The following is a 22,925-nucleotide window of genomic DNA, read 5'->3' as shown; positions in this document are numbered from 1 at the left end:
CATTCTGAAAACACTCCTCACTTACCCTAAATCTAAACAGAGTGTGTCAAACAACCATTGGGCAGTTTTATTTATAAGAAGAAGTTTGAAAAATAAATTTACTTTATTCTTGATAATTTCACTTCTCTGTAACACACACACACACACACACACACACACACACACACACCTCCTATTTCTCTCATCAGACTCCAATATCTTCCCTGTCCTTGTTCCGGTTTGCTTCTCTATTATTGTAATAAACACCATCCAGAGACAGTCCTGGATGAAATAGGACAACAGGCTGAATGAGTCACATAGAGTAAGCCAGAAAGCAGCTTTCCCGCATGGTCTTTGTTTTGGTTCCTGCTTTCAGGTTCCTGCCCTGAGTACTGCATTAGCTACCCTCAACAATGGACCGGTGAGCTGAAATAAACCCTATCTTCTTCAAGTTGCCTTTGGCCATAGCAATCAAGAAGCCAAACAGGACAGAAATTGGTACCAGGATCATGGGATATTGGTGTGGTAGACTGGTCATATTGATTTGAGGAATGTTTAAAACTTTGGGCTAGAAAAAGCCTTTGGATACTTAAGAGTTTAGGCTGTTGTGGGAGCTTGGAAAGTAGGAATGTTGAAAGAGATGCAGACCGTTAAAACCTATTAAAGAGACCAGCCTTACTGTTCTAGCTTTAGCCTGATATACTCCATTTTGTACCTAGAGTTCATCTTAGGTGTAGCTTGCCCCTAGTTTGAATTCAGTTACTAGAAAAACTATAACTTGTTCCAAGAACCACTCCACCCTTAATCACCACCCTAGCAACAGCCACTCCACCCTAATAACAACCAATTAGTATCAAGCAGGACAGACTCTAACTTTCCACGTAAGATCATTCAAGCTGACCCCCATTGTTCATAGCCAATTAAAAGCATTACTGGCCAATAAAATTGCACCAAGCTTATAACTTTTAAATGCCAACCAATCATGTAACTGCCAAATTGGAAAGCCCCTTATCCTACTTATAGCCATGATTAAAAAAAAAAAAAAAAAGACTTGACTTTACTAGCTCAGGGCTTTCCCCACCCATCCACTTCGTTAGAGAGGTTTAGAGGTCTAAGTTCGAGCTTAAATACTCTGCTTTTGCATACAAGTTAGACTCTTGGTGGTCTTTTGTGGTCTTTGGGGAGCTCATGATCTGGGCACAACACCTATCAGAGCTGTTTATGTGATACTTTCAAGGATATGTGGTTTCTGGTAGGCAAGTCTGTAGGCTATTTTCTTGATTAATAATTGAGTATTGGTTAACACCTGACTCAAATTTGGGACAGTGGGACCGTGACTATTTATTTCTCCAGTCCCTAAATGTATAATTGAGATTTACTTAGAAGTTAAGAGAATTGCCACATTAGTTCCCTGAGACATAGAGCAGAGGCTGTTATGGTTGGAAAGACCAAATGAAAGCCATCAAAATTGCCTTTATCATGGAAAATAGTGAATCCAAAATAATATGGCATTTCTGGAGGGATTTTAGAGGTTAGTACCACCATTAAAAACATGAAAGATTCAGGAGCAGCGTTTTCCATCATACCTCCTTTAAGTCTACTTGACCTGTGCAGAAGACGGATGGATCACGGAAAATGGCAGTGGCTGTTGAAAACTAACCAAGTAATTACTCCAATTGTAGCTGTTAAACGTGTTATATGTGATTTATTCACTGGAACAGATTAACATATCAGTTGGTATGTAGCTATGGACCTGGCAAATACCTTTTTCTCTATATCCACCCGTAAAGACTATCAGAAACAACTTGCTTTTCACTGGCAAGGCCTGAAGTATATCTTTTCAGCTTTCCCCCAAGGGCATATCAGTTCTCAAGCCCTGTCATAGTTTAGTTCAAAGGGATATTGATTGCTTGTCTCTTCCACAAGGTATTATACTAAAGATATTGTGTTGATTGGACCAAGTGAGCAGAGGGTAGCAACCACTTTAGACTTGTTGATAAAAACATGTGCATTATGTGGTAAAATAATACAACCTAAAACCAAGAGCTTTCTACCCCAGTGAAATTTCTAGGAATCCAGTGGACATGTGGATATAATCTGTTATGGGAAAAGATAAGTTGTTGCAACTGGCCCTCCAAACACCAACAAAGAAGCCCAACAGTTAATGAGCATTTTCTGGACTTCAGAGACAGCATGTTCTTCTCTTGGATCTGTTACTTGGTCCATATATCAAGTGACTAGAAAAGCTGCTGTTTTCGAAGTGGTGAAGTAGGGAACAGATTTAGCTGGTAGGGGTGGGTGTGACTAGCAGGGGAAGATTCGTGTGACTAGCACAAGATGTGCGTCTGACTAGCAGTGCTTTAAATGTTCTAACCTCAAAATATTAGGCTACCAGAGAAGCAAACTTAAGGAGAGAGACTGGAAATGTTGAGACTATGATGTGTTGAACGTTTAAGTGATATTCTAATAGACAACTTATATTACTTGGATATTTGAACCTAGGGACAAAAGGAAAATTAGACTTGTAGGCACAGACATAAAAGTTATCACTGAGTTTAAAATATGGAAAAGATAGGATGGCACAGGGAGACCTGATGGAAAAAAAAAAACATTGTCACATTAAAAAATTCAAAATAGAATGAATTTTATTTAATATTAATTTTATTGATAAGGCAAAATGAGGAGTCTTGTCCCTGACTTCCCCACGACAGAATCCAGTAGCTCCTGACCTCAACAGCTCTCCCACTGTTTACAGATATTGTCAAATATCATGTGGGAGCAGAAAGGGGGTTGCTCCTGACTAGAACTATGGAATTCAAATAGTCTCAAGGGCAGTATTTCTTGTTAGCCACTAAAATCTTGGTATCAGAGAAACAGTATGTCTATCATCCTGAGCCCATTTATCCTGAAAAACAAAAAACAAAACAAAACAACAAAACAAAACAAAACAAAAACACTCAAGCCAAGAAACTTACAATTTAGCAGTCTGCAAGTACCCAAGAAAGTAGGAAGGAAAAGAGGTTGGGAGAGTATCACCTGACTCCCAGGTGGAATAAGAGAAGGGATGGATGTGAGACTCAGTTCTATTTGCTGCTGATGGTCTTCATTCTACACTACTGACTGTTTTCTTCCCCTGCAGTAACCTTGCTCTCTAGCCACAGGCTGGTGGCTTTAATAGGAGGCAAATGTCTATAGCATGGCTAGGCCTGATAGTTTATAATATATAAGAAGACTGCCCCCGAACATCCAAGAACCCAGAGGAAGCAGGGATCCCAGGCACTCGAACTCAGGCAGTATCTTAGGTAAGCAGACAGCAGGGCCCGCCTTTAACAGGGAGTAACTGGGAACCAAAGGACCCAGGAAGTCATTCCCGGCCTGGAACACTGGTTCCTTCCGGTCTGGGCCAGAGCACTGAGCAGATCTTGGGTGGCAGCTCTGTCCCCAACCTCCAAGAACCCAGAGGAAGCAGGGATCCCAGGCGCTCTAACTTGGACAGTGTCTTAGAAACTAGTTCTCAGATCTGAGGCCTAGATCACACCTCTGCCAGGTCTGCTGTTGTGTGGACCCCGGATTCCACCTGAGACATACTGGAAGGTCCACTCAATCCAGAGCCACAGAGGAACAAATGAACTCAGAGCTTCAGACAACATATCCTGAGATATTCTAGAGGAGACACTGCACCCAGAACAGCAGACACCTAGCTGGACTACTACCTTGGAGGCACCATATCCTGAGGCATCCTAGAGGTACCACTGTAATCAGTGCAGCTGGAAAAGATCACAGAGACATCTGGACCCCTAGGAGATCAGACACAAGCTAGATAACTAGAAAGACAGGCTTCAGTCAGAGACAGCAAGTACAGGCAGCACTAGAGTTAACCAGATGGCAAAAGGCAAGAGCAAGAATGTAAGCAACAGAAACCAAAGTTACATGGCATCATCAGAACCCAGCTCCCCCATCAGAGCAAGCCCTGAACACCCCATCACACCAGAAAAGCAGGAATCAGAATTAAAATCACTTCTCATGATGATGATAGAGGGCTTTAAGAAAGACATAAATAACACTCTCAAAGAACTTAAGGAGAGCACTGGTAGACAGATAGAAACCCTTAAAGAGGAAACACAAAAATCCCTTAAGGAATTGCAAGAAAATGCAACCAAAAGGGAAAAGGAATTAAACAGAACCATGCAGGATCTAAAAGTGGAAGTAGAAACAATAAAGAAATCACAAAGGGACAACACCCTGGAGATAGAAAACCTAAAAAAAAGATCAGGAGTCATAGACACAAACATCACCAACAGAATACAAGAGATGGAAGAGAGAATCTCATGTGCAGAAGATACCATGGAAAACATTGACACAACTGTCAAAGAAAATGCAAAATACAAAAAGCTACTAACCCAAAATATACAAGAAATCCAAGACACAATGAGAAGGCCAAACCTAAGGATAATAGGTATAGATGAGGGGAAAGACTCCCAACTTAAAGGACCAGTAAATAGCCTCAACAAAATTATAGAGGAAAACTTCCCTAACCTAAAGAAAGAGATGTCCATAAATATACAAGAAGCTTACAGAACTCCAAATAGTTTAGACCAGAAAAGAAATACTTCCCGCCATATAATAGTCAAAACATCAAATGTACAAAACAAAGAAAAAATACTAAAAGCAGTAAGGGAAAAAGGCAAAGTAACATATAAAGGCAGACCTATAAGAATTACACCAGACTTCTCACCAGAGATCATAAAAGCCAGAAGATCCTGGACCGATATCATACAGACCCTAAGAGAACACAAATGCCAGCCCAGACTACTATACCCAGCAAAACTGTCAATCATTATTGATGGAGAAACCAAAATATTCCATGACAAATCCAAATTCACACAGTATCTCAACACAAATCCAGCACTTCAAAGAATAATTGGTGGAAAACTCCAACACAAGGAGGGAAACTACAACCTAGAAAAAGCAAGAAAGTAATCTTCCAAAAACCCCAAAAGAAGATATTTACACAAACATATCTCCACGGATGTTAGCCCAAAAGCTTGGATTAGCGAAGACTCAACCCACAGACCACATGAAGCTCATGAAGAAGGAAAACCAAGAGGGGATGCCTCAGTTCTACTTAGAAGAGAAACAAAAATGCTCAAGGGAGCAAATAGGGAAACAAAACATGGAACAGAAACTGAAGGAGGGGCCATCAGGAGACCATTCCACCTGGGTATTCATCCCATGTACAGCCACCTAAGCTAAACACTGTTGTGGATGGCTGGAAGTGCATAATGTGAGGAACATGATATAGCTGTCTCCTTAGAGGTCAGCCAAAGACTAACACACTCAGAGGACAATGTTCACAATTAACCACTGATATGATCAGGGGTTTCCCAATGGAGAACTTAGTGAGAAGACTGAAGGAGCAGAAAGGGTTATTGACCCCAGGTGGAAAGCAACAATACCAAACATCCAGAGCCCCCCAGGGTCTAAACCACCAGCCTGGGAACACATAGGGAGGGACCCAAGACTCCAGAGGTATATGTAGGGGAGGATGGCCTTGTCGGACATAGGTGGGAGAGTTTCTTGGTCCCATAAAAAAAAATGAACATACAGTGGGGGGGGGGGGGGGGATGTGAGGGTGGGGAGGGGATAGTGAGGGGGGGGTAGGTGTGGTCACTGCCTCATAGAAGCATGAGGAGGGGGATGGGATAGGAGGTTTCTGGGTGGTGGGAGGAAGTAGGCTAAGGGGATAAAATCTGAAACGTAAATACTACAACAATTTTAACAATCGGAAAAAAAAAGTCTTCAGAACCAACATCTTTAAAAAAAAAATGTCAGCCCCCTGGGGGTGGGAAATTTTTTTTCTTGATACTAAAACTTGTTCTGAGAATTGTATATTGCAGAATTCACAGCCTTGGTGTATCTACTCATCAAGCATACTGAGCAGACCTGCCCTAACCTCTGATGTCCTGGAATTCCATCTGGATTCAGTGAAGACACAGCATCAGAGGCTTATCAACTTACTCTTCCCCCCACCCCTCTTCTAAAATCTCAACGCCCTTAATCAGCTTGAAGAAGTTAAAGAAGAGTCAGCGCCCCTATTCCCTGAGTTTGGGGACTAATGTGGTTAATAATGGTCTGTCTTTCTAGGGACAAGTAGTGGTTTTGTTGGAACAGAGGGGATTAGCTAGGACTTATTGCATAGCCATAACCTATTGGTAGAAATCTGTATAATTATTATCAAGATGAAGTTATAATTTCTTAAATGGTACAAAATTTACTTTGATCTCAAATTTAAGGTTTTCATTGGTACGAGCCTCTTATTAATATAAAAATGAGATGAATATTGATACGCTCATGGGCATTGTGCCTGTATAACACATTTAGGAATACAATGCCTAGACCCAGCCCTTTTTTAACTTTTTTAACTGATTTGGGACGGTTAACCTATGAGTTAAGGGACTATAGCAAATTCATATTTTTGAGTTTATTGTTAGGGTGTTTTCCATATTTTACTTAGAAATAGCTGAGAGGAGTTAACGGAAAACAGTCCAGGTTACCTTACATGGATAGTTGGTTTTCAAAACATCAGAAGTCCATAGAACTGATGCTACAAATATTTATATATTAATGTTCATATTGATTAGAGACCTGTCTGCTCCTGACAGCTTCCTGTCGTGGATTCTAAGAAGAAATTGAGCATCCTTGGAGTTACTCCAGTTGTGTGGTAACAGCCACTAGGCAAGAATTGCCTCTCTCCATCTACAGACAAATTACTGTCCAGAAAAGGACACACATGCAGAATAGTCGACTGATTATATCTGCCTAGACAGAGTAATCAGTCCTTAATAATCCTGCATCACCAAGGTCTGTCAGATGATTCTGGGCCAGAAGGCTGAAGATTTGATGCTCCAACGTTCGGTAGTATAGGGGCTTTTCAGGTGTTCAGAGGTCTCTATAAATTGGCTAAGTTTTAGAAGCTATGCTTTGTGCTTCCCACAATTATAGTTAACTCAGTCATTCTGGATTTCTGACGGGGTTGAAAACTTATAGCTATTTACCGTAAGAGAAAAGATTTGAGTGGATGGTCGTCAGCTGACATTCATCCTAAAGCCAGGTTCAGAACTAAATGTTTCAGTTAGGATAGATGACAGAGGTGCTAGTTAGTCAACAAAATGATGGACTGGGTATTAGGACTATCTTGTACCTCACTGGTACAAATTGGCATAATTATGCTCTAATTGTATTTTGAGAGAAAAGTTTCATTTTAACAGGAAGGGTGATGTGTAGGAGCTAAGGTAGGAGGAGTACTGAGAGCAAGAAAAGGAGTAAGAAGAGGAGGAGAAGAAGGATAGGAGAAGCTAGGTGATGAAAGAGAGAAAGAGGGGGGAGACAGGGAGGCAGAGGTTCAAGTATCTCCACCAGTCAAAGATAGTTGTTATATCTAGGTTGGTCAGTGGGTTACACCTCTGATTGAACAATTCCAAACTTATAACGCTTATGATTAACATTATTTTCTAAAAAATGTATAAATGCAAAAAGGAAAAGGGGGCATGGGATAGGGGTTTTCTAAGGGCGGGGGATGGGGAAAGGGGATGGCATCTGAAGTGTAAATAAAATATCTAATTAAAAAAAAAAAAAAAAGAAGACTGCAACTGTTACCCTATAGTTTGGCTGCATAGTGATGTTTACCTGAAGTATGGCAGTTCCTAATGTGGCTCAAAGGTAGAAACTGTAAAGCTAGCTCTGAGTTTGTCGACCTGGGTCCAGGAGACTCAAATATGTTGGCCCACTAGTTTTCTTCACATTCTCTTTTGAACTGCACCTTTAACTCTCACTAGTGACTTCATGAACTTGGATGAATGAATACACAGGTCAGTGGGGATACATGAGAAACATAGGCAGGTAACACAAAGCTATGAGCCTTCTAAGGAGTGTCTTAAACGAAGTGAAGAGATACTCCATGAAGGGTGGACTACGGCGTCCCATGGACACCAGGTTGACCTAGATGCCCTTTGCTGTGGAAATCAGTAAAGAAAAGCAGTTAGAAAAGACACTTCTGTCACAGAGATAGATGATGAAGTTATTATTCATAACACAGCCCCTAAAATGATACTGCTAAGTATTGTAGCTGAAGAACTGCTGCAGTCTATTCATATACCAAGAAATGATTATAGGCAGTAGATTAAAACCAGATTTAATCTACTTAGCACAGATTTAAAACCATTGAGAGACAAATCTTTTCCTTATAATGTTATCCAGAGGACCCCTGATGGCTACCCGCATTGTTGGCAGGTGGCAGACACCCAGAAGCATAGGCAGTATGTGAAAGCTGGCCCTGTCTGCTGCAGCACTGGGGAGAGTGACCAGTATCTGTACTGACAAGTGCAGCAGAACAGGGAGCTTGGTAGAAATGGCCCTGGTGACATGGGCACAGGAGAGCCAGCCCTAAGGCCATGAGAGCTGGCCCTGATAGTGTGGGTATGGGAGAGTTGGCCTCAATTGTATAAGGGCATGAGAGCTGGTGGGCTAACCAATTCAGCTATCATCCAGGCCCAGATTCAGGGCTTTGAGTTGGCCCACCCCAACATCTACTCCATCTATGAGCACATGAAGGGGCCAGTTCTGCAGACCCAATCTAAGAGAAATACCAGGAAGGATCCAGTACTGATAGGTTGCTAGGGTGGACAGATCTGAAGAAACAGGGAGATGAGTGGGATTTGGGTGCATGATTAAAATTCACACACACACACACACTCAATAAAAAGTGTAAAACCAAAAAACCAAAAAAGGTTACCAACTGCATATAGGACAGGGAGGTTGGGGGTGGACGTTGAAAATAAATCTGACAGGATGGAATCACATTTTCAACAACTAGTACTTTAAAGGCTCTACTCTGGGTATTTATTTAAAAGGTTTATTTTGGGGTTGTCACACAGAAACTATAAAAAAAAATTTGTGTTTTAAAAGGATCTTTTAAAAATTGAATACTCTTCCAAGGGGATTAATCCCATGTGTGAGGGCTTAACTCTTATGAACTCTCTAAATGAAAGATTTGCTTAGGATACGTTTTGCCGTCAATATCAGTCAACACAGGATACTAAGAAAATAACAGAATGAATATATATATTCATTGTGTGTGTGAATATATATATACATATATATATATTCCAGTGAACCTTGGCTTTCATGAACAAAGAATTTAACTTCACGTAAACCCAGCTAAAGTTGATGTCCGACTTGCCAAAATAAAAATACTCATTTGTGGAAGACTGCCTTCACTGCTCAAGAACCCATTACTATTTTTTCCCCTTCTTGGATTGAGTCAATCCCCTCAAAGAGCTGTTTACTGGAGTTCTATGCTTTCTAGGTTTAAAAGATTTGATTCCCCTAGATTAGTTTAATATATTCCATGAAATTGGTAATTTTGTCTGTAGAATGCCAACATGGATAACCTTATTATACCACCTTCATTTCAAAGAAGCATTCCCCTAGTCCTTATGATACAAGTGTACTTTCTATGTTATGCCTTACATGGAAAAAACTGAGTCACATGAATATTCCTTCTCTTTAAAAAAAAGGTTCAGAGTTGAAACTGTTTTCAATTAGTAAGTGCCAAAATTATCATGGTATGTATTTTGTTTTAAATACATTCCATGTTATTTATTGTGGTTTAAATTTTTTTTGTTAATTTAATTGTAATTTCTTTACTTCAATGAGCTATCTTAATTGTATTAGGACGACAAAATAGCTAACAAGGCTTGGCCTATAGGGGAACCTAAGAATTGAAATAGAATTGAAACAGACTGAAGAATGTTAAAGATGTTATTGCTGCAAGTTAATAAAAATACTAAAATATAAAGTAAACTAAAAAGATAAAGGGGAAGGAAACTAAACTCTATATCCATAGTCTATTTCTCTATATACAGAAATTTATTAATGTCATTAAAATAAAACCTTTCTCCAAACAATCTCACAAACATCTACAATGACACCGGAATGTGATTTTGATTAAAGTAAAATGGAAAAAACTATTTCTACTATTTAATTAAATTAGCATACTATGTTCCATAAAAAGTAAATTGTTATCAAGCATCATCAAAGAAAAAAAATTGGTTTTTTTTTGTTTTGTTTTTTGAGACACAATCTCTCTTTGTAGCCTGGCTGGCCTGAAATTTAAGACAGTCTCCTGCTTCTACTCCTGAATACAAGTGAGTGTATCACATACCTGTTCTAAATTCTTCTCACTGACACAACTGTCAGTTTAAAATTCATCAAGAATTCAAATATAGCTTATAAAATCTGCTATGAATTTTACTACCTTTTTGCTTTGGTCCAGAAATTTTAGGTTTAATTAAAACCCAACAGCATTATAGAAATACACAAATTAATCCACTGAGCCTTTACATAAAATGCTGAGTTTATTCATGATATGGTCTTCAAATTACCTCATTTAAAAGTAACAGCTAATAACAACCATTTTAAGATACATTGATGATTTGAAGACAGGCACAACATGAAAATGAAGACTCCTAATTTTAAATGACTGCCTTACTATGAAATTATCCTTTTAACATTTTTTAGTTCAATTCTGGGTGAACCAAGATGGCCTCTTTATGTTTCTTTCAACAATCCTCTTGCCCTGATCCTTTTCTGATGGTTTCTCTCCTGTGTACAGCACCACAGTCTCAACCGATGGAGCTTTGAAAGGACCCCCTTCTTGAGCCCATATTTGTTGTCTGATTTTTGTTGTTTCCTGGCGTACTTTCTCATAGCAATAGCCACATAGGACATGTTTCTGCTTCAGATGACCACATTCAGGGCAAATATCTATATTGTTCTTTAAAACAAAGAAAAACATATTAATCACAGGCAATGTAATACACAATCACCAGCAAGAACATGCTGACATTGTAGCTTTCTGAGAATGTTCATGCTATGTGAGACTATGTACTACCTAGTTCAACAATTATAACAGGAAAACTGAAAAAAAAAAAAAAAAAAAAAGCAACACTCAGTTCAAATTACTAAGAAAATCAGGAATAGAACTCAACTTTACCAATCCAGTATATTTTTATTCCTATGGGCTATGGCTAAATTATTCTCAAATTCTTTTGTCTAGCCTCTAGCTTGAGTAGAATATTTTCATTATATATGAGTCTAGTGAATTCCACATTCAATATTAAGAGCATAGTCAAGAAGTTTGGAGACTTCTCAGAAGAACTGTTTGTGAAGATCTCATTTAACTTTTGAATTAACAGCTCATCAGTCCTCCAAGTTCAAATACTAAATAACCAAGAAGGAGCCCATCAACACAATGGGATGATTCATTAAGAGTATCTTAAAACAGGCTAGAAAGGTGGCTTAGCAGATAAGAGTACTGACTGCTCTTCTAGAGGTCCTGAGTTCAATTCCCAGAAACCACATGGTGGCTCACAACCATCTGTAATGGCATCTGATGCCCTCTTCTGGAGTATCTGATGACAGCTACAGTGTACTCACATAAAAATAAATAACTAAATCTTTAAAAGAAAAAAAATAGAGTATCTTAAGATATTAAGGAAAAGTTAGATAACTTATCAATCCATGATGAGCCAAACAAGATGCTAAGACTGGTTTCCTCTGTTACAAAAATATAATACCAGGTTATTCAGTGTTAGACTTGAGGAAGAGAGTGTGTATGTGCACAAACATGCATATGCCTACAAACCAACCCCCCCATTACCTTAATTTTAATAAGCTTTCGAAAGTTTCTCCTCCTACATCGGTTAACTTCGATGGTGCGTCTGTTTTTGGGAGCTGCCATCCAAAAGATACTATCTAAAAAGCTGGAATTCTCTTTATTTTCACTGGTATCATGTGCTAGCTCTGTGAGGATGGATGGACTCTGGACTGCTAATGCTGGTGCTATAAAACAAAACAGATACTGAATCAATTTTGAGTTCCTAAATCAATATAGATACTATTTTCTTTAACAGTCAACATGTGTAGTGTCACTAGACATAGAAACCTATAAATTAGATGTGTTTGTGTATATATGTGCACATGTAAAGGTCAGAAGACAACTTTTAGAGTTAGTTCTTTTCCTTATATTGGTCGTGGTGCTAGAACCCAGGTCTTGAGACTTAGCAAAAAGGTCCTTTACTACTGAGCCATATGGCTAGCCTGACATAGTTTTGAATGTTAAACACAACAAACATTAATAATTCCCAGCTATTAGATATACTAAAGTTCATACAAAAGGCAATTTAAAATAATTCAAATGGAATGCTTTATTATTACAACCTACCAAAGCAGCCGGTCTATTATGTATGTAATATGGGATACTGTAGTGTACACGGAATCTAGAGATTCCCTACATTCACTTTGACCATCACTGAGATGACTACAAGGGCCATCATCTGTACCATACCATCTTGCTCCAGTTAGCTTCCTTATCTTTAAACCTGGTAGGTCCCTAAAGCCACTAAATTCCTCCTTAATGTTTAATCTTGACCTGTGTGCTACGAAAAAGAGATTTATTATTTATGAGATTATCAAGTGTTTCACTTTTGTTTTTCGAAATTGCTTAGACCACTTCTTTACCCTTTCTTTTGTTCGTCAGGCTTACAAATGTTCGTTCAATCTAAGGACTTCTTACCACTACATAAACTGTCCTAGCACACCCCTGAAATTCCAGAATCAGGTTGAGGGAGGCGATCAGCAGCTTAAGGGCAGACTAGACAGTGGATAGGAATGTTGTCTCACCTTCCTCCCCCATGCCAAAACCAAAAAACAGTAAAAGCTTTCTTTAGGCATTTGTTCTCAGCTGACCTGAAATACTGCTACACAAAACAGTCGTTTACAACAGCTCTGAACTGCTGGACTGACCTTGGAGCTTTCTCAGTCTATCAGACAATGAATGGATTGAACTGATTATCTCAGGTGGCACATGGAGACAATTATTTTATTATACTGCGCTTGAGCTATAAGAACATATATCTCTGTCCAAACTGTCTGGGCACTATCATTTCTGGGATACGTTTTAAATACAAAGCAATTTAAAATTTAACACCCAAGATACCAGGAGCTCGAAGCTAGCCTGGGTTATATAGTGAGTTCTAGACCACCCTGGCTACAGAGACAGTCTCAAAAAAAAAAAAAAAAAAAAAAAAAAAAAACAAAAAACCCAACCAGCCAACCAAAAAGCGTGCGCTGTTTCTGTCCTACAACCCGGAAGCCCTCACCAACCCTCTTTCCACGAACTCTCTCCTTACGGACCCCACTGAGGACTGGCAAAACCGCTCCAGCTCTGCTGCAGTTGCCGCTGTAGCAGCTCCCAGCACATCTGGATTGGTCCCGGACGCACCCGCCATGGGAATGACAGCAGGAGCAGCGAAGGAGCCATGTTCCTCACGAGAGCGGGACATGGGCTAAGAGCATGCGTAAGCCCGCCCACTTCTCCGCTTCCGCGCTCTGAGCATGCGCAGGCCACCTTGCGCATGCGTACGGGTCAAAAGCCGGCCGGGATCGAAAAACTTCAACTTCCAGCTGCCCCTGGGAGCTTCTGACTCTTCTCCAATCAGAGCAAAGAGAAAAAAAAAATTAAAGGAAACAGACTTATTGCGCATGTGCGTGGCTGTGTTCCGACTTTCCGGGTAAAGATGGCAGAGCGCGGTTACAGCTTCTCGCTGACTACGTTCAGGTACCCGGGGAACCCCAGGTTCCATGCGTCGCAGATCACAGGAGCGCCCCAGACATGGTCCCGTGTGTCGGATCTGGCTGGTGTTTGCGCGGGAGCGCGTGGTGATGGAGCTGGACTCGTAGCTTTGCAGAGTCATGCTCGGTGCCAGGCCTGGGCCCTAGCTCTGGCGGGCGGTGTTGAAGGCTGAGGGACTGGAGGCCCCAGGCCAAGCGCTGGCTCTCCCGGTCTAGAACAGAAAAAGGGTGCTTTGAGATAGTCTATTTTCAGCTGGTCTGTTTAGGCCCAGGATTTCTTTATTGACCCAACTAGGCCCGAGCGAGAGCTTCAGAAACCCTGACTGCTGGTGGGACTTGTGAGACGTCGTTTTTCTTTTGGAGAAATCCTTATTTACTTTTAAATTTGAATTTTAGTCTCGGTTTAACAACAGTGTGCTTTGAAGCTCGCACTACTTTCGGTTTCGTCTATGCTCCTGTAGAAGCTTAAGTACCAAATGAAGGACCTGATTTCCTGTCAAGTTTTCATGGCGCAGGCAAACTGATAAGCTGTGTTTTGCTTGACCCTTTAAAACATTGCTTTAAAACGATTTTTAGACCGTTATATTTTGGGAGAAAGAGTTAAATATGTTTTCTCAGAGTGCAGTTAAGGGGAACTATTGTTCCCTGTTTAAGAAAAATCATCACGTGTTTTGACCATTTTCTTAAGGACTGACAACTGAAGGCAGCCAGGATCTACTTGTTGAATATAATTGTAACTAGTAGTGGTTTTCCGTTACCATCTATGTATGATGAGTTTTAGAGGAGCCTAAACAATTGAACTTTTTCAAGGTTGTCCACAAGTAGCTAAGTCGATACTCAAACCATGTTGGCTTTGAAAACAATAATAAATATACTTTTTGTTACAATATATTGTCTTTCTTTTGAGAATTGCCCTCTACAGTTTCAAATAAGAAATTGAGTTTTGGAATCTTTGAATGAATTCCATGGAATCCCTTAGCTAATGATTTCATTATATAATTGACAGAGTCTAAATTATGCATGGTAGTCACTTAGATTTGTAAACAAAATAAATATGGTCCTAAGTGGTTTCATTATAGCTGAAACAAATGGACATAGATCGTGAGGGACTGATTTTTTAAATTAGATTATTATTTAATTTCTTTTTGTGAGAGAATTATTGGTAACCCAGGCTGGCTTAAAATGGCCACTAACTAAGGATGACTTTCAGCTTATCCTTCTGCCCCCACTTCCTCTGTGATGGGATTTTAGTAGTGCACTCCCATACCTTATTTATGCTGAGTCATGTGTTCTAGGCAAGCACTCTACCATAGGAGCTACATCCTCAGCCCTTAAATCTTTTATAACAAACATCTGAATGCTTTCACAAGCAGATTTCTTTATTATAACAGACTTTTTTTTAAAAAATGGTAAAGTTTAGCTATTTAGGAAGAAAACATTGTTTTTAGTCTTTAAACTATTAGTGGTGCCAGAGATATGAAAGTGAAGAGTTTTCTTGTAGCTTCCATTTGGCTAAGAATGGTAAATGAACAAAAGGAGTTGGTGTCTGTTGGTGTGAGTTCTACAAGTGTGTTCCCGGGATTTTATGAAAGAGGCAGTGGGGCTCTGGGATTCATGACTACAGAAGCCGCTTGATTACTCCCTATGCTTGCCTGAAGGCAAGGTCAGTGAGTGGTGAACTAAGGCAGTAGTGGGAATTCTTTGCCAATCAGAGATGGGGAAAACAATAGCAACAAAACACAGGAAAGAGAATTAGTGTCATTCACAGGGTACCCAAGTCTGGCAAGCTTAGTTTCCAAACACCTTCAGGGAAGATTTCAAAGGCTGGGAGGTTTGATTAGTGAGGCTTGGCCCATGTCTTTCTTCTGTCATGTGTGCCTGCAATATCTGAGAATGTATGAACAGAAAGAATGCCTTTTTTCTGTTTCTTTTCCAGCCCATCTGGTAAGCTTGTCCAGATTGAATATGCTTTGGCTGCTGTAGCTGGAGGGGCCCCTTCAGTGGGAATTAAAGGTAATTAAACGTTTCCTTCTCTTCAGATGCTTGCTAATAGTTACCTGAAATAGATGCATGTGCATAATCCTTAACAGTCTTTCTGTTAGAGAATTTTGAAATTAAAAAAAAATAGCATTCTATAGATGTTAAGTACATAATTCTTATTGATCTTTTTGTTAGATTAAAGAATTTTGAAGTTTCAAGAAAATAGCATTCAGCACAGTAATTTAAATTTTACAGCAAATATGGCATTTTAATCTATTTTGATAATTCATTAGTAGTCTTTTCTTCAGGAAACTAATATTATTTTATTTTTTCATTAATTCTGTTTTCTCTGGAGTTTTATCTTCTTTATAAAGGGCTAATTATAAAACATCTAAAGATAAAATTACTGTGTGTTCCAGTATCCTTATAGAGAAATTTATTATTTGTATTAGAAGGATTAACTAGGTTAAAACCAATAAACCTGAAAATATTGAGAGACTGGATACTACCTGCAGCTGTGGGGATTTTATTTTATTTTTTTGGTGTTGTGTAAGAATCTAGAAAAAGGTTTTACCATCTAGAGAAGGCAACAAATTTGAGTTTAATGCATCTATAAGTAGAATGCTAATGAAGAATACATTGCATTAATCTTTTTTTCTTCCTTTTAAGCTGCAAATGGTGTAGTATTAGCAACTGAGAAAAAACAGAAATCCATCCTGTATGATGAAAGGAGTGTACACAAGGTGGAGCCGATAACCAAACACATCGGTTTGGTGTACAGTGGCATGGGCCCAGATTACAGGTATGGTACACTGTTAGGATGTTCTCAGCATGCCCTCCTAATTCTTCTTTGGTTTTATAGAGTCATGGCAGCCTGGCAGTAGCTAAGTTTTGTTTTCCTATAAGGGTTACTTTATGGAGGTTGATCTTGTGATACATGGTTGTAAAACAGGTGATTAATCACATGCTAAAGAGAGACACGTGCTAAGTTTGTGTAGTGTGTTCTGTTAGAAGAAAGTCGTGGGGAACGTAGTAGAGTGTCAAAATTTTAATTATTTTCTTTCTATCGCCTTAGAGTGCTTGTACACAGAGCTCGGAAACTTGCTCAGCAATATTATCTTGTTTACCAAGAGCCCATCCCTACAGCCCAGCTGGTACAGAGAGTCGCCTCTGTGATGCAGGAGTATACCCAGTCAGGGTAAGTCACTTTCATTGCCTGAAGAAATGCATTAGGAATTTGAAGAAGAAGAAAAAGATAGTGTAAAAGGAAGCAGGTAAGTAGAAGTCTTATTCTTTCTGTATTTGTTGAACAAATGGAGAAAATCACTGTGATAGCAGTTGTTTCTGGTTTTGACTTGAAATAATTTCTTAAGGTAAAATTTGGCAATATGTGGTGATATACACCTATAAACCCGGTATTCAGAACACTGGGGAGGTAGATAGCAAATTCAAGTCAAATTTGGGTTGCATGGTTAGATACTATTTTAAAAGAAGAAAGGGGGAAAAATGTGTTCTTATCCAACAGCAGACATCAGCATTTGAATTTAAGAAAGCTCTTTGCAGGTGTTCTTTGTAATTTTTAGTGCTCAGTAATTAGCTTTTTAATCTGAAGTGACTGAAATATGAAGACAGCAATAACATTTTAATTCCAATATTCTTTTGTTGTTTAAGATTTATTTATGAATGTATTTTATGTATATGAGTATTTTGTCTTCATGTATGTCTCTGTACAGAAGAGGACATCAATTCCATGATGATCATAGACTGCAGTTAGAGATGGTTGTGAGCTATCATGTGGGTGCTGGGATTTGAACTCAGGACCTCAGGAGAGCAGCCAGGGCTTTTAACTCTAAGCATCTCTCCAGCTCCCCCAATATTCTTAAATCATACTGTTAATGAAATAGTGGAAAGGTAATTGCTGATAGGGAAGAGGCAGTTAGTAAATGTTAGTATATGCTTCTCTAGTTATACCATTCTTTATAAAGGTGCGCTTAGTCACTTTGTGTTGCTCTAACTAAATACCCGAGCCAGGTTTATTTAGTCCAGAGGTTTGCAGGTCCAAGGACATGGTTCATAGTTATTACACGGCTGAAGCTCACACAGTAAGAGGACCACAGTAGGGTAGCCCACTCCATAGAAACTAATCCACTTCTACAAGACCAAAGCTACTCTGAGAAAAAAGCACTAACCCTTTTCTAAGATGGAATCTGTGACCTAGTGTCTTCCACTGTATATCGCATCTTGAAGATGAATTTTGTAATTATGCTGCACAGAGAATTAATTTCTGGTGAACTTTTAGGAACTAAACCCTTTGATTTGGGTTTATTGCTGTCCTAAGAGTAATAAAGATAATTCATTTTATATTGGTTCATTTAGAAGTTAAAGAAGTCTAACTCAGTTTACTTGGTAATTACTTTTCTTGTGAGTATATATAAATTCTTACTTTATTCCAAATCATTTTTGTTTCGTTTCTATAGTGGTGTTCGTCCATTTGGTGTTTCTTTACTCATTTGTGGGTGGAATGAGGGACGACCATATTTATTTCAGTCAGATCCATCTGTAAGTATCATTACATATATTTGAAATACTTATTATAATTGTTTTTATACATGTAATAAAGTGGCAACCATAATACTTTAAGCAGTATTTCCCTTCTTTTTCTCTTGTTTTTAAAGATTTTTTTTTTACCTTGAGTTATGTGTATTCATATGTGTCTGTGGTTGTATGCATGTGACTGACTGTGGAGGACAGAGGAGTCAGATCCCACTGAGGCTGGGGTTAAGGTGCTGGGGCTAGCATTCAGATCCTCTCCCAGAGTAGGATGTGCTCCTAGCCCTAAGCCAGTTCTTAAGCTCCTTGCTTTTTTTTTTTTTTTTTTTTTTTTTTTTTTTTTTTTTTTTTGACAGTATAAAGTATAGTAGTATACATTTGTTTGCTCATTCATCATTTTTATAGTGCTATCTTGGATAAGCTATATGACATATTGGTTTTACCCTTTTTTGGTCATGCTCATTAGCATGTACTAGAATCTGCATGTACTAGTTGTTGTAGTTATCAAATTTCATTAGGTCTCTTGAACTCTGTTACTTTGTGACTCTGTTACCACTTCAGTCAGATGTGTAACAGGAGGCCAGTGTTAAAATGTTTGTAATCAGTTTGGTGACAACTGTGACTGCCCTGAGTATGCCTCCTACAACAATGTACAAGGTGATTGTGTAATAACTGTGTCTTGTGAGCTGTTTTTTCTAAAGCAGAAAGTTTATATTCCACATTGTTCCATTTGCTGTGAGGAGAGGCCCAAGAAAAAGTCCAAGGTTAAGGAGTGAAGTTTTGTTTATGATTTACTAGATAATTACAGGTTCTCTTGATGCAAGCCTTATAATCTTATCTTACAAATTAAAAATGGCAAAACAAAAGTAATCAAATTTTGAGGCCATCTGTCAGCTTCTGAAACGAAATGGTTGGTCTGCAGTCTTGCTGTCCCAGCCAGTTGAGGAAGGCAGTCCCCGGGGCTGTGTTCACCCTTTACTGTCCTTTTCTATGCTGACACTGAGAGGATATACTCACGTGATTAGCTTTCCTCTGCATGCACGTTTGGTTTTCCCAGATGGTACATGGGGCTTCTTAAACATTGCACTTGCCACCCTTTTCACCTGGGAAGTAGTTGTAGCCATGGTAAATAGAAAATGGGTACGCAAGTCAGACACGGACTGACAGTAAGTCACAGAACTATCTGAGAACAGTTCTTTGATGTACATATACTGTTACCTTTTATGTAAAGCAGAAGTGAGTTTGCATAGGAATGAGGTAGATGGGCTTGTTGATCTTTACAGAAAGAATCAGTCTTTATAGAATACTTGAATCTGCAGGATCTTGGAGCGCCTGTGTTTTTCAAGAGTTGTTCAGATTTTATGTTTGTCAATGCTAAGGATAGATACCACTTCACATAAATACTTGAAGAAATGTTAGGAAAATGCTTGGGGTCATTCTAACCCCAAATCCAGAACTCATTTAATAATTCTTTTTATCAAACTCAAGTCAACAACCCAAATAACAATTTGAAAATTAAAAAAAAAAATCTAACAGTGACATGTAGGCTGAGGAACAATGACAGGACAACATTGTCCTTTATTTCTTGTAGTAAAGTCCGTGTGTTTCTATAGAAGCACTGCTCCCTGCCCCATAGTAGTCTCAAATCAGTGTTGACTGGTGCGTGTAGCATGACGTCATAAACCCTGCAGAGTGCGCATGCACATTCTGAGGCAAAGCTGTGGGGATGTCACTTGGGTAGCGTGGGAGAGGGCTACCCCAGAACACCTTGGGTTCTTTACACATTGATTTTGAGCTAATTTTTGATTGTTAAATATTTAGAAACCTTTTACCATTGCCAAATTTTTCATGACCCCATTAAAATATTCAAAGATTCTGATACTTTCAATAAAAATCTATCTATATTCAATAAAGATGATGAGAGGTCCTTAGGTTTCAGGATAATGTGATACAGTTTAGTGCATTCATTTCATTAAGCGAAGATACTACTTTTGATATTTTACTTTAATTCCTACTTCCATATATCTTGCTTTAAAAGTATATAGTAATTTTGCTAACCCATTGTTATTTGTTTGATGAGTTTTGATATGTACATGTATATGTGTAAATACCAAAGTAAACCATTACCACAGTCATTAACCTAAGTTTATTCATGACTCTTGTTTTTTGTTTTACAGCCTTTAAACAAAAAACTTATTCTGTCAAATTGGCATTCCATTTCAATAAGTAATCATGACTTTAGAGGTTAGAGACCAGTTAGAGTTAAACAGAGATACCAAAGTAATACAGTTGTATGAATGTTTTAAAATGTCTTTGTCTCTCCTGGTTAGGGAGCTTACTTTGCCTGGAAGGCCACAGCCATGGGAAAGAACTATGTGAATGGGAAAACATTCCTTGAGAAAAGGTAGGCTTCCCAGGATCAGGTTCCAGGGCACACTGATTATATGAATTCCAGAATTCTTTGGATGATGAATCTCCCTGATCTAACACGTTCATTGTGTCACTGCGTATTTGAGTTTTGTTAGAGACAAAAGGGAAAACATCCTAATACCTTGTTTTCTTAGTCTTCAGTGAAGTTAGTGGTAATATTTATTTGTTAAGGGTATTGTCCAGCCTTGTTTCATGTTTTTAAATGTTTATTGGGGTTGTGGGAATGTAGTTGGCAGACTTCATCCATGTACCCCTGGCTCTTAAGCTTGCCATGTAGACCATGTTGGCGTCTGACTCACAAGGTTCCATCTGCTTCTGTTTGCTCGTGCTTGCAACCCCAGCAGTTGTGAGGATAAGGCCAACCTGGGCTACAGAGTGGACTCTGGTCCCGGCTATGCTACAAAATTAGGGCCTGTTTCAAACAAAACAAAAATTGTGGGATCAGTAGTTGATATTGAGCAGATCACATGATATGTGTATTTGCTAAAGCAAGAATGAAGCGCTGTGTAACATTTGCTGTCAGTGCGGAACACAAGCCACTCTTACGTATTTGTGGTGATATTCTGAATTCAGTGTGCTCACTGTCCTCCAGAAGTCTTTGATGTTTTGGACAGAGTATTTTATAGCTGAGGTGTAACACATGATGCTTCTCTATATGATTTTCATGTAATATTCATGTTCAGGTTATTAAAGATTTTAGACTTAATCAATGTGTAACCTCAATCTTGATAAAGCACATTAACTTACCTATTAATGAGTCTTCAGCATGCTGTGTTCTAACTTACAATATCAAGATGTTAGCAACAGTTTGACTTTTATTATAGTATTGCTAAAACAAAGTGCATTTTTATAATGAACTTTTTCTTAGTGTTAGAAATTCAGTAGCAAGTGTCACTCACTTTATTATTTGGGGTTGGCTGTCTCATTGAGATGGTTAGGGGATGCTTTTACAACTTACGGTTTTTAGGAAAGTTAGATTTTTTTAAAAGATTTTATGTTTTTTTTTCCTGCCCTTTTATTTAAAATAACCATGAAGAATCTAAACAGTGCTATAATGTTTTTCAATTTTTTCTTTAGATATAATGAAGACTTGGAACTGGAAGATGCCATTCATACAGCCATCTTAACCCTAAAGGTTAGCTCAGTATCCACCACCTAGATTTCAAATGGTTTTTCTAATGAACTGCTTGTGAAATTGACCATTTTCCTTTCCTTGTAAATTAGGAAAGCTTTGAAGGGCAAATGACAGAAGATAACATAGAAGTTGGGATCTGCAATGAAGCTGGCTTTAGGAGGCTCACCCCAACGGAAGTGAGGGACTACTTGGCTGCTATAGCGTAATGAAGAGATGGCGAACAATCAAGATCTCACACACTCTACTTGTTCATGTTTAAAGTATGTTTTGTCTGTGCAGACTTATTTCTACATGGTTTAATGGATTCACATTTTTAAAATAATCATAATAAATACTGTTAAAACCAATTTCTAGTTTTTAAGACTAAAGTTTGCACATACTTCTTTCTTTATCACAGTTGACTTTTGGAAATTACACTGCAACATAAATGGTAAAATTACCTTGATTTTCATATATTTTCCTTATTAGATCTCATTGCCCCTTTTACTACCAAATATACCCATGTTTCCATAAAAGACAATTTTGGTTTTTAATACAGATCATGACTTTTGGGACTGGAAGAATCTGTACTTTGATAAATTTGTGAAACAGCTAGGAATGTGTTGAGGTCCTTTGGGGTGTGGGTCAGCAAGCCTTGGAGCATTCTGCAGTTGTACTATAGTAATGGAGTGTCAAACAAAATTGGTCTCCTCTAGGAGACATGTGAGTGAATAAATGATGGTGTGCTGGATCCTGTTTGTTTCTGCATCTCATGTAGGTAAACTGTTGAAAAGGATTCCCTAGATTATGGTAGAACTTTTCTTAATTTAAGTGTAAATATAAATAGTGATAATATAACTAAGGTCAGAGCTGCATCTCCCTCAACCTTCACTGTAAGTAGGTCCTTAGAAGCACACAAGTAGTTGGGGCATTTAAACCCATTTCTTTGGTGGAAGTATGATGCGTGATTTTAATTGTATTTCCCCGAGGCACCTTAGGATAAAAGACACTTGTACACGATAGACTGTTTATGAATATCATGAGCAATATGAATAAGTAGGCAGTTCTATGGTTTAAATATAATTGAAAAGATTTTGACCAACATTACATAAAATTTAGAAATAGCGTTATTTTAGAATATTGTTGACCAGCTGTGCTGTTCTACTTACTATTACAGCAC

General features: G+C 38.6%; 2 protein-coding genes across 2 annotated transcripts; one reads left to right on the top strand and one right to left on the bottom strand.

Annotated features, from left to right (window-relative positions):
* Positions 1 to 10,375: 10,375 nt before the first annotated feature.
* Positions 10,376 to 13,471, bottom strand: Mrpl32 (mitochondrial ribosomal protein L32). Its single transcript, XM_034510367.2, has 3 exons — positions 13,234 to 13,471; positions 11,699 to 11,880; positions 10,376 to 10,813 (listed from the first exon to the last, which is right to left on the bottom strand). The coding sequence occupies exons 1-3, from the start codon at positions 13,454 to 13,456 to the stop codon at positions 10,559 to 10,561; spliced, it is 660 nt and encodes a 219-aa protein (XP_034366258.2). The 5' UTR covers positions 13,457 to 13,471; the 3' UTR covers positions 10,376 to 10,558.
* Positions 13,472 to 13,512: 41 nt separating this feature from the next.
* Positions 13,513 to 22,496, top strand: Psma2 (proteasome 20S subunit alpha 2). The gene is made up of 8 exons (XM_034510742.2): positions 13,513 to 13,657; positions 15,608 to 15,684; positions 16,321 to 16,453; positions 16,727 to 16,849; positions 18,129 to 18,210; positions 20,532 to 20,605; positions 21,709 to 21,766; positions 21,856 to 22,496. The coding sequence occupies exons 1-8, from the start codon at positions 13,617 to 13,619 to the stop codon at positions 21,970 to 21,972; spliced, it is 705 nt and encodes a 234-aa protein (XP_034366633.1). The 5' UTR covers positions 13,513 to 13,616; the 3' UTR covers positions 21,973 to 22,496.
* Positions 22,497 to 22,925: the final 429 nt, after the last annotated feature.

The sequence above is a fragment of the Arvicanthis niloticus genome, chromosome 8, assembly GCF_011762505.2.
Source record: "Arvicanthis niloticus isolate mArvNil1 chromosome 8, mArvNil1.pat.X, whole genome shotgun sequence".
NCBI classification, from domain to species: Eukaryota; Metazoa; Chordata; class Mammalia; order Rodentia; family Muridae; genus Arvicanthis; species Arvicanthis niloticus.
This window is presented reverse-complemented; position numbering and strand designations above follow the sequence as displayed.

Bases quoted from the DNA above. Each gene is read 5' to 3' on its own strand.
- Mrpl32 (XM_034510367.2), bottom strand. From the start codon at position 13,456: ATGCGCAAGGTGGCCTGCGCATGCTCAGAGCGCGGAAGCGGAGAAGTG. The intron at 11,881-13,233 runs GTCCGTAAGGAG...TTTGTTTTATAG, and splicing joins TTTTGCCAGTCCTCAGTGGG to CACCAGCATTAGCAGTCCAG. The intron at 10,814-11,698 runs GTAATGGGGGGG...TTTGTTTTAAAG, and splicing joins GAAAGCTTATTAAAATTAAG to AACAATATAGATATTTGCCC.
- Psma2 (XM_034510742.2), top strand. From the start codon at position 13,617: ATGGCAGAGCGCGGTTACAGCTTCTCGCTGACTACGTTCAG. The intron at 16,850-18,128 runs GTAAGTCACTTT...TCGTTTCTATAG, and splicing joins CAGGAGTATACCCAGTCAGG to TGGTGTTCGTCCATTTGGTG. The intron at 20,606-21,708 runs GTAGGCTTCCCA...TTTTTTCTTTAG, and splicing joins AAAACATTCCTTGAGAAAAG to ATATAATGAAGACTTGGAAC.